Consider the following 10,770-nt stretch of genomic DNA (forward strand, 5'->3'; position numbering starts at 1 on the left):
AAAATCGCAAAAAGCGTATTTTGATTGGTTTGCGCAAAAGTTATTGCGTTTACTAACTAAGGGAAAGATTTTTGTCATTTTTTTTTTTTTTTTTACGAGTAATGACGGCGATCTGTGATTTGTTTTGCGGGACTGTGACATTGCGGCAGACAGAGCGGACCCTTGACTGACATTTTTGACACTTTTGGGCTTACCAGTGACATTACTACAGTAATCAGTGCTATACATATGCACTGTTACTGTAAAAATAACACTGGCAGTGAAGGGGTTAACTTTTTTTGAGAGGGAGGGTTTAAGTGTATCCCTAGGGGCGTGCTGCTAACTGTGATTGGATGTGGCTTGAGGTGTAAGAACAGAGATCAACGGTCCTACATAGCAGAACCGTGTGATCTCCATTCTTACACAGGGAAGAATGACAGGCGGCTTTGTTTACATTAGCCGCCTGCCTTTCTCCCGCTGTAACGGACAATCGCGAGTGCCCGGCGGACCACGCGCTCGCTCCCTAGAGCCTCACAGGCTAGCGACGTAGTCCTATGTCACTTTGCCTGTGAGGGGCTGACCGCCGCAGAAAATAGTCGTGCAGGGGTCAGCAAGTGGTTAAAACAGGTTTACTCTAAAGTTAGGTATAAGTGAAAAAATATAGACAGAGAAGAATGCCATGTAGCATTTATTAATAAATTCAATGAAACGAAAAACGATAAATATGCACTTAAATGTAAAATGTATTAAAAAGCATATCCATAAGTCTCCAGTAGATGGCAGCCTTCCACGTGGTCAATGGTAAGCTAGTCCCTCAGGGTGGATTTGATGTAACACTTCCTTAAGCTGGATACACACTATACAACTTTTGTTGTTCGATATCCTTTAGATTTACCTTCAACTATGTAGTGCAAGGGCCTGCCTGCCTGCATGCAAATTGATTGTTTAGGTTTGAACTCATATTATGTGATTTTGGTAAATCTAAAGGAAAAAATCTAAAGAAACTTGTATAGTGTGTATCCAGCTTTACTGTCCAGAGTGGATATTATCCATGTGATCCACACATATAGTCTGCTGCTCCTGCTGGTTCTTGCTGGTCTTCCCTTGGTTGACTTTCTGGTTCCAAGCACCTTACATCACATCCATCCAAACTGACTTTCTCCCCAATAACCCCCCAGAAGGCTGCCATCTGCTGGAGACTTATGGATATGCTTTTAATATATTTTACATGCGAGAGCATATTTATTGTTTTTCACGTCATTGAATTTTTAATAAATGCTACACTTAGGTAGTGCTGCTCTTTCTCTCTTCCACTTATACATTGTTGGCTGGCTTGAGCCAACTTATACTTTATAATCAAACAGCTGATAACATGAAGTATGTTTATATGGTTTAAAGGCAAAAGTAAAACACTAATGTATTTAATAATAGGAAAAAAAAAAATCTAAAGAATTTGGAATTTAAAGCGCATTTCCACTTTTGCAATCAATTTTGAGAAAAACCCACTGTATGTTTGGTTTGTGTTACCATTCACACAGCATGCCTAAATAAAAAAATAAAATAAAATCTACTTGATGTTTGAACATTAGCACCCATAGCCAATTTTTTTTGTGCATACATGAGTAAAAAATATTCTAGCTCTCGGAAAGGAATTTTTACCTTTTCAATGTAACTTTTTATACACAAATTTGTGCACATACGTGTGCAAATTATTGACCAGTAACTTAGATTTCTGTATTTTTTATCTATGTGCATCATATGTTTACGTGTCTGTGTGTAAAGGCACATTGAAAACAATAAGCTGTATTTGGATCAGTAAAAAAAACCCTAAAAACGCCTGTATGCCTAAAACATTTTTTTTGGCCGTAGGTGCAAAAGGCCTTAGATGTTTTTCAGAGTAGGTGTCATGGCTGATTGCAAGGTTTCTTGAACAATGTTAAAAACAAGTTAGTCCCAAGCCTTTGCTCATCACCATCTACACCTTTAACACTTGATTAGGACAGACAGTGCTCAACTCTCCAGAAAAATGGCAACTGATTTCACTCAGGACCCCGATTCACTGTGACCAAATATAAACCAGGTAGTGTAAGATGGCTTCAGCTCTGCTAGGGATCTCTCCTGTGGATGGACAGCAGAGCTGAAACCATCTTACACCACCTGATTTAGTTTTAGTCACAGTGTGGTTGATTTACTAAAACAGGAGAGTGCAAAATCTGGTGCAGCTGTGCATTTGTAACCAATCAGCTTCTAACTTTAGCTTGCTCATTTAAGCTTTGACAATGAGCCCACGATCACATTGGTTCGATTTGAAATATCAAATTGGAGCCAATTACCGGCATATGCACTGTCCGAAACGATGCAATGCCGACCTTCCGGCGACGCACCGAGTCCCAAAAGTAGTTTCTGTACTACTTTTGGCGACTTCGGGGGCCGATTTCAATAGACATCTGTGCAGGAACCTGCACAGATGTCTGCAAAATCACCCCCAAAGTCGGACTGCAATGCCGGCTTGAAATCGTGCGAGCTCAGCTGAATTCGCACAATTTCAAAACGGCCTCAGTGTGAACCTGGGCTAAAACATGGAAGCTAACTGGTTTCTATGCACAGCTGCACCAGATTTTGAACTCTCCAGTTTTAACCACTTGCCGACCGCCGCACGACTATTTACTGCGGCGGTCAGCCCCTCACAGGCAGAGTGACGTAGGTCTACGTTGCTAGCCTGTGAGGGTCTAGGGAGCGAGCGCGCGCCCCCTGAGGCACGCTCCCGCTCCCGAGTGGTCACGGACCCCCCCGCGCGTGTCACCGGCGGACCCGATCGTCCGCCGGTCACTCGCGATCGCCGCTGCAGAGGGAGAAAGTCAGGCGGCTAGTCTAAACAAACCGCCTGTCATTCTCCCCGGTGTATGAATGATGATCATATGGTTCTACTATGTAGAACCGTTGATCACTGTTCATACATCTCAAGCCACAGCCAATCACAGTTAGAATCACGCCCCTAGGGACACACATAGCCCCTCCCTCTCAAAAAAAAGTTAACCCCTTCACTGCCAGTGTAATTTTACAGTAACAGTGCATATATATAGCACTGATTACTGTAGAAATGTCACTGGTAACCCCATAAGTGTCAAAAATGTCAGTCAAGGGTCCGATCTGTCCGCCGCAATGTCGCAGTACCGCAAAAAAAAATCGCAGATCGCTGCCATTACGCGTTAAAAAAAAATGACAAAAATCTTTCCCTTTGTTAGTAAACGCGATAACTTTTGCGCAAACCAATCAAAATACGCTTTTTGAGAATTTTTTTTACCAAACATAGGTAGCATAAAACAAATTGGAAAATGTTAAAAAATTTTGATTTTTACATTTTTTTTGGGGGGGAATTTCATATAAAAAATGTGAAAAATATTGTTATTTTTGCAAAATTGTCGCTCTTTTTTTGTTTATAGCGCATGATCAAAAAATCACACATGTGATCAAATACCACCAAAAGAAAGCTCTGTTTGTGGGAAAAAAAGGACGTCAAATTGGTTTGGGTACAGCGTTGCACGACCGCGCCATTGTCCGTTAAAGTCACGCAGTGCCGAATCGCAAAATACCCCCTGGTCAGGAAGGGGGTCAAATCTTCTGGGGCTTAAGTGGTTAATAAATCAGCCCGAGTGAGTCGGTGTCCTGTGTGTGTGATTGGTTGCCATTTTTCTGTAGCACATTGTAGCCTGACAAGCTGTTTAATATGAACCAGTAAAACCTTGGATTGAGAGTAACTTGGTTTGAGAGTGTTTTGCAAGACAAGCAAAATTTTTAAATAAAATTTGACTTGATAAACGAGCAATGTCTTGATGTACAAATAGAGTCATGTCATAACTGAGTATAAAAGAGAAGATGGGCGCCTTTAAGTGTAGCAATATGGTTACATTTAATGAAGGTACAACATTAAGCAACTCACATGGTTGATGAATAAAACAGGCACATCTAAGAATGCAGGCATCTCGGGGTAAAGCTGCCTACATAGACCGTCCTCCGCACTGCCATCAAAGTCATTCCTTCAATGCTGCGTTTGACGAGTGCTTTAAGCCTCGCTTTCAGATTGATGTACTGCAGGGTAGTCTTCCTGGTCACAACTGCACACTGACGACGGTGAGAGTTGGAGGTGGGGAGGTTGGTGTATGTGGACAGCTTTACCCCGGATGCCTGCATTCTTAGATGTCCTTTTTTTAATCATCAACCATCTGAGTTGCTAAATGTTGAACCTTCAATAGATGTAACCATATTGCTACACTTAGAGGCGCCTCTCTTCTCTTTTATACTCTGTAGCTCATGCTGGGTTTTGCTTCTAATCCCCTTGTGGAGGCTGGAATTTGTGGATGGACATTTTATGGATCACATTGCTACAATCTTTTTATATGGACTATAAACTGAAAGACTTTTGAATAAATGGTTGTGAGACGAATCATCTGAGTTTCCATTATTTCTTATGGGGAAATTCGCTTTGATATAAGAGTGCTTTGGATTACAAGCTTGTTTCCCCAACAAATTATGCTCGCAATCCAAGGTTTTACTGTAAAAGTTTACATATCTATCTATACTTGTCTTTTTTGAATAAAAAAATGTCTAATGTTCTCCATAACACAACAAATTATCCACCTTACCATACCACACTTCAGCGAAACAGCCCTGACCGAGCTTCTGCTCCAGGTATATTGTGCTCCGTGACACTTCCCAAGCATCTTTAGCCAATCCAATAGTTTGTGGTACATAAGTCCGTGCAATCATTGTTAAATTATAACATAAACCATCAGCATTCTCTACAGGAAAGGAAATTAATGGAAATTCATGTAATACATGCAATAAGAAAGATGGAAGGTGTTTTGTACCTTTCTTAATTATAACTCTAGAAAAGCGATATATTTCTTTTAGAAAACCTGCATTGTGTCACTAGCATGTGTTCTGTAGAAATGCAATACAGTCATTGCACTTTCAATATTTCTCCCTATATCACATTCCATCTTTCCATTTGCTGCTCCACACAAGAGCAGCCAAACAGAACAATAAATGATGTTCTCTGCGTACCCATCCATACTTCCCCAAACTGCCCATTTCCCAGTCTCTTGATCAACTGGAGAGACTCTCTTGGGATTTCCCAGACATCTTTGGTTTTGACAGACAGGTCAGTAAGCCTTGGCATTCCTTTATGGCATGGTACTACCAAGCGGCAGCAGAGGCCAGCAGCTCTCTCTGAAAGGCACATAATAAGAATAGGGCAGAAGAGAAGAGAAATGACACACAGGAATGGAGCACAGTATACTTAGTAAAAGCAAGACACATTACATTTCTGGAGGAAACATTGAAAGCAAGGATGTATATCTGTCTAAAAATCACATAAAATGACATATACTTACAGGCATACAGTAATTGTAAAGCTGTAAATGTGGCTTTCACCAAACATTCACTGGTAGCAAATCAATCACTACCATTAAAAACACAAGCACCAGGAAGATTCACCTGCAGTGAACGTTTGTTGAAAGTCATATTCACTGCTGTATAAATATGCCTTGCCATTAGCGATGAGCTAAGGTTCAGACTAAAGCCAGTTCTGCCCGAACCTGCAGGAAGCTGCCACCGGCCAAACTAGCTGCGGCTGGGGTATTCCCGACCCGCAGCTGCATGTATGCTGATGTCATTATCCAGATATGGCCATATTTAGACAATGTCATTTACCATAAAAGGCCATATTAGGTCAATGATGTCAGGGCATTCTCTGGCTGCAGCTGACTAGGCTGGCGGCCTGATATCATGTGACAGCCTTCCATGGGTATGGGCCAAACCCGCCCGAACCTTAGCTCATCACTACCTGTCATGTATGAAGAATATAGGAGACAAACTGGGGTGGATTTAACAAAAGAGTATAGGCTGTTCACTAAAGCCAATGCTCCATTTGCTAAGGGTATGTTAGTAAATAATGTGAACCTGTGCATTTTTAATACTCAATCATGCGTAAAGCAAATTAAAAAAGCAATACTTTTGATAGCAATGGTTTGACTGGTTTACAGAAGGGACTCCAGTTTTATTCTATTTACAAAGTTCAATAAGCATTTACTTTATTAAGTGAAAAGTCTCTACTCATTATGTAAAGCAACCCCACTGTGTTTCTTATATCAACCAATAAAAGTCTCCCTTCACTTTTTGTATTACAGTTTACAAATTTAAAGGCAGAAGCTGGCCAGCTGCTACAGGCAACACAGACAATTTTAATACAAAAACGCATTTCTAGACAGTTTTTAAAGAGTTTGTAAAGGCTAATGTTTTTTTTTTATTTGGAAAGTAACAAACATGTTATACTTACCTGCTCTTTGCAATGGTATTGCACAGAGCGGCCCCGAAGCTCCTCTTCTGGGGTCCCCTGCTGATGCTTTGGGCTCATCCCCTTCTCAGTGCACCACCATAGGAAGCCGTTTCCTATGGGGGCGCACCTGCGAGCTCGATCCCGAGCTGGGCTTTGTGCATCTATTGACATGCACAGTGTAGTTCAGGCCCACCCTTTACTCACAGGATTTGATTGGCAGCAGCAGAGAGAGGAGAGAGAGAGGAGAGAACCACTGCAGAAGGACACAGCGCTGAATCGAGATAAGATTTAGGTAAGTATAAGGGGGGTGAGGAGGGCAATACAATTATTGGGGCATTTTTTACCTTAATGCAGAGAATGCATTAAGGTAAAAAAAATGTTGAACCTTTAGATCCACTAATGTCCAATATTTGAGTCTTATGTTTTAATTTAAGGCATGAGTGGCAATACTAACATACTAAAGGTAAAGTATCAAAAACTGGAGGAAATCTTACTGCTCATGGCAGCCAATCAGATGTCTGTTTTTTGTCTACACACAATAAAAATAGTATTTAGAATGTGCAAAATTGTTATGGGGATTGCAGACATTTCTTTCAGTTTTTCTATATCTGCCACAGGGTGAGCAGTAATTATGTGGCATCATTCCATCATTTGGCAGGGAGATGAAATACTCAGTGTGGAAAGCTGGCGTTCTTTGCTTTGAGGTCATACTCTCCTGTGGGCCCTGTTCCTCCAGACTCATTCTGAAAGCAAGGAAAGATCTACATTCTTGCATGCAAAGCTGCTTTAGGAGTAAACTGAGACAAAGCACATAAACACAGAGGATATTTTTCCCATATGGAACATTCCTTGCAGGAGAGACAAGAAAAAAGGAAAAACCCTAGTGTGTATCTGAGACCTTTATATCAGTCATGGAATACTACAAGCAGTATACTTTGCCTATTCTCTCTGTTAGAATAACTCAATTATATCATTTAAGACGGGCTTTTCTTGTATTATTATTATTACACTTATTTATCCGTCAAGCTTCAGAGCTGTCATCTATGTTTGCCTCCTACAGTAGTGAGCCACTAACTTGGAACAAGTATGCTGCCTGTGAAGTCTGAACTCCCATCCTGAATATTTGTTCCAGGTCTGTCACTTAATAAACCCAAAAGCAAACATTTAATATATTGCAACCTACCAATTCTTAGATGTGATGACTGCCTTAGCTTTCATTTTGTATGCTTTCCTTTATTTTCACCTGGTGATCTGGCCTGCAAGTCAGCTGTTTTTTAACAGAATAAGCTGTTCTGCAGGTGAAGCAGTTACAGAGTTGAGACAAACCATTTACTACTGACAGGGGTGCAAACAATGATCCAAAAGGAAAACAAAATGTTTGCTTTCAAAGCATTAGCTGGAGTTTGGCTTCAATTTGTTTAGTGTATCGAAATCTGCTAGTCCAGCTAACACTCCCCTCCCCCCCAGATTAAAGTATAACTAAAGGCAAAACTGTTTTTAAGTTTTGGATAGAGTGGAAAGGGGTTAGAATGCCGGTGATTTTTTATTGCTATCTGTGCCTCCGTTACGGAGATTTCCCCTCTCTGTTTGTCCTGTTTACCATTATCATTGAAAGTGAAAGTCAAAGAAAACCCCAAATTTTAGGCTGTCCCCAGAAAAGTAATAGTGAGGAAATCTTCCAATGGGGACACTAGTTCTAAAGATCTGGGGGTCCCCAAAGAATTTTCTTAATTTGCAGGGATTTCCTCCCACTTATTGTTTGGCTATGGGACAGGAAGTGTAGAAAAATCTTCGCAATGGGACACAGATGGCAAAGAAAAATCTGACAGGGGTTATAACCCTCCCTTACTCAATAAAAAAAAAAAAACGTTTTGCCTATAGTTCTACTTTAACCGTTCTGCTGTCCAAAGGTGCCCCTGTGCTCCTTCATCCAGAGAGAGGTCACTCTAATAGTGCCCTATTGCTGGTGTCAGTGGCAGGAATTATGCCCCATTGTTGGTGTCAGTGGCAGGAATAGTGTCCTATTGTTGGTGTCAGTGGCAGGAATTATGCCCCATTGTTGGTGTCAGTGGCAGGAATTATGCCCCATTGTTGGTGTCAGTGGCAGGAATTATGCCCCATTGTTGGTGTCAGTGGAAAGAATAGTGCCCCATTGTTGGTGTCAGTGGCAGGAATTATGCCCCATTGTTGGTGTCAGTGGCAGGAATAATGCCCTATTGCTGGTGTCAGTGGCAGGAATTATGCCCCATTGTTGGTGTCAGTGGCAGGAATTATGCCCCATTGTTGGTGTCAGTGGCAGGAATTATGCCCCATTGTTGGTGTCAGTGGCAGGAATAATGCCCTATTGCTGGTGTCAGTGGCAGGAATTATGCCCCATTGTTGGTGTCAGTGGCAGGAATTATGCCCCATTGTTGGTGTCAGTGGCATGAATTATGACCCATTGTTGGTGTCAGTGGAAAGAATAGTGCCCTATTGTTGGTGTCAGTGGCAGGAATTATGCCCCATTGTTGGTGTCAGTGGCAAGAATAATGCCTCAAGGGCTAGATAAAGGCCCGCATCAAGCCCCAGGGCTGCAGTTTGGAGACCACTGCTTAGAACCTAGAAGATGCTGCAGCTGGGTGTGGCGGTGCCTACTGTATATCAGTTCTAATGTTAGTTATGCAAACAATACAGACTAAAGCTGGCCATACACTGACCAAAATTCGTCAGGTTCAGCAGGAACAAAGTTTGTTTAGTTGCAGGGGGAAGGGGGGGGGGGGGTTTAACTACTTAGCGTATTGCTCGCTTCCCTGGCAATTGGTGCTCTCCTCTGCTGCTGTCCTATACTCTGGAATGTAGGCAGGCCCTGGTGTACAATGCAGGGCCGTCGGTCCTGCATTGTATGTGATAACATCAGAGACCTGTGACCAGCCAAGCAGCAAAGTGAAGCCGCTTTGGGGGGACCAGTCACAAGGATAGGAAGAAGCCTGCAGGAGCAAGGATTAAGGTAAGCATATCACCCTAATCCTTTCCCCCCTAGACAAATGAGCTCTTAAACCATACAGTGTTAGGGGAGAGCCTACTGCATGGGTACATTTATCAGCAGCTCAGCCCATACTAATTGCAATGCTTTATTGGAAAGTTCTATAGTGTTCTTGTTAATATATATATATATATATATATATATATATATATATATATATATATATATATATATATATATATATATATATACTGTTTGCATCTTCAGTTTTTGTATGATGCTTAAGGCAGGACCTTGAGCTTTTGATTACATATTTAATTGTGATACCTGCACTACATGCAGGGTTATTTCATAACATTTTGTATATCCTAACTGTAGCAAGCACAATCATTTTAGCTATTGTTTTCTTCCACTTTATGCCTACCCTATAAATGCCTTCTTGTTTTATTCTCATAGGTCAAACAAGCAGGGACACCAGACACTTTGGGGGAGATTTACTAAAACCGGAGCGCTCAGAATCTTATGCAGCTGTGCATTATAGCCAATCAGCTTCTAACTTCAGCTTGTTCCATTAAGCTTTGACAATAAAACCTAGAAGCTGATTGGTTTCTGTGCAGAGCTGCACCAGATTTTGCATGTTCCAGTTTTAGTAAATCCCCCGCATTGAATCCTGTAATGAACTTGCATACGTTTCATATGTAATGTTGTGCTAAAAGTAATACAAGCCTAAGCACAAGTAAAGAAACAGTTGCTGAGCAGAAGAAGAGAGCATTTCAGAAACACAAAGAAATCACAATGGAGACAATTAGGAAGATGATTCGGCACAAAGCAGTAAAATGGAGATACTGCCTGTACCAACCAGCTGACTGTGCACTTTAAAGTGTATCTAAATCCAAAAACAAGAATGTAATATATTGCAGCTTACCAGTCTTAGGCCAGTGTGGCCAGTTGCTGATTGACAGGCTCAGGGCTTGTGAATCAGCAGTGACAATCCTGATAGCCACCCCTTGCAACATTTTTTCATCCCATTGTAGTGCAAGCAGGCACAGCCTTCGTGAGGGTGGTAACTCTGCTCTGAATTCAGGAGCAGTGCAGCATAATTTCCATTCCATCACAGGAAGATGTGTTAGGTGCAATTTACTGGCAGGATCAGCAGGTTATTGTGGGACTTTGCAGGGGGACTCAGAGAAAATCTTAAATGCAGGTGTACTCATAACTAAGGCAGGACTATAATATTTACTCAAACCCTGCCCACCCCCAAACCCATGGACCTCAACATCCTGAAGTCCTCTTCCTATGACCCAGTACTTTTTTTAAATACAAATATATATACACTGCTCAAAAAAAATTAAAGGAACACTTTGAAAACACATCAGATCTCAATAGGGTGAAATATCATGCTGGATATCTATACTGATATGAACTGGGTTGTGTTAGGAACGAAAGGATGCCACGTCGTTTAATCAAAATGAAAATGATTAACCTACAGAGG

General features: G+C 41.4%; 1 protein-coding gene across 4 annotated transcripts in view; it reads right to left on the reverse strand.

Moving 5' to 3' along the window:
• Positions 1-10,770, reverse strand: part of FYN (FYN proto-oncogene, Src family tyrosine kinase) — a 307,032-nt gene that overhangs the window by 18,586 nt on the left and 277,676 nt on the right. For 3 of the 4 annotated variants that reach the window (XM_082249084.1, XM_082249082.1, XM_082249083.1), the window contains one exon: positions 5,044-5,208. In XM_082249084.1, the coding sequence (XP_082105210.1) occupies positions 5,044-5,208 (165 nt within the window). Of the gene's footprint in view, positions 1-4,622; positions 4,779-5,043; positions 5,209-10,770 lie in introns of all 4 variants that reach the window. The other variant, XM_082249085.1, reaches the window with a different exon arrangement.

The sequence above is a fragment of the Pelophylax lessonae genome, assembly GCF_965119305.1.
Source record: "Pelophylax lessonae genome assembly, chromosome: 3".
Taxonomy (NCBI): Eukaryota; Metazoa; Chordata; class Amphibia; order Anura; family Ranidae; genus Pelophylax; species Pelophylax lessonae.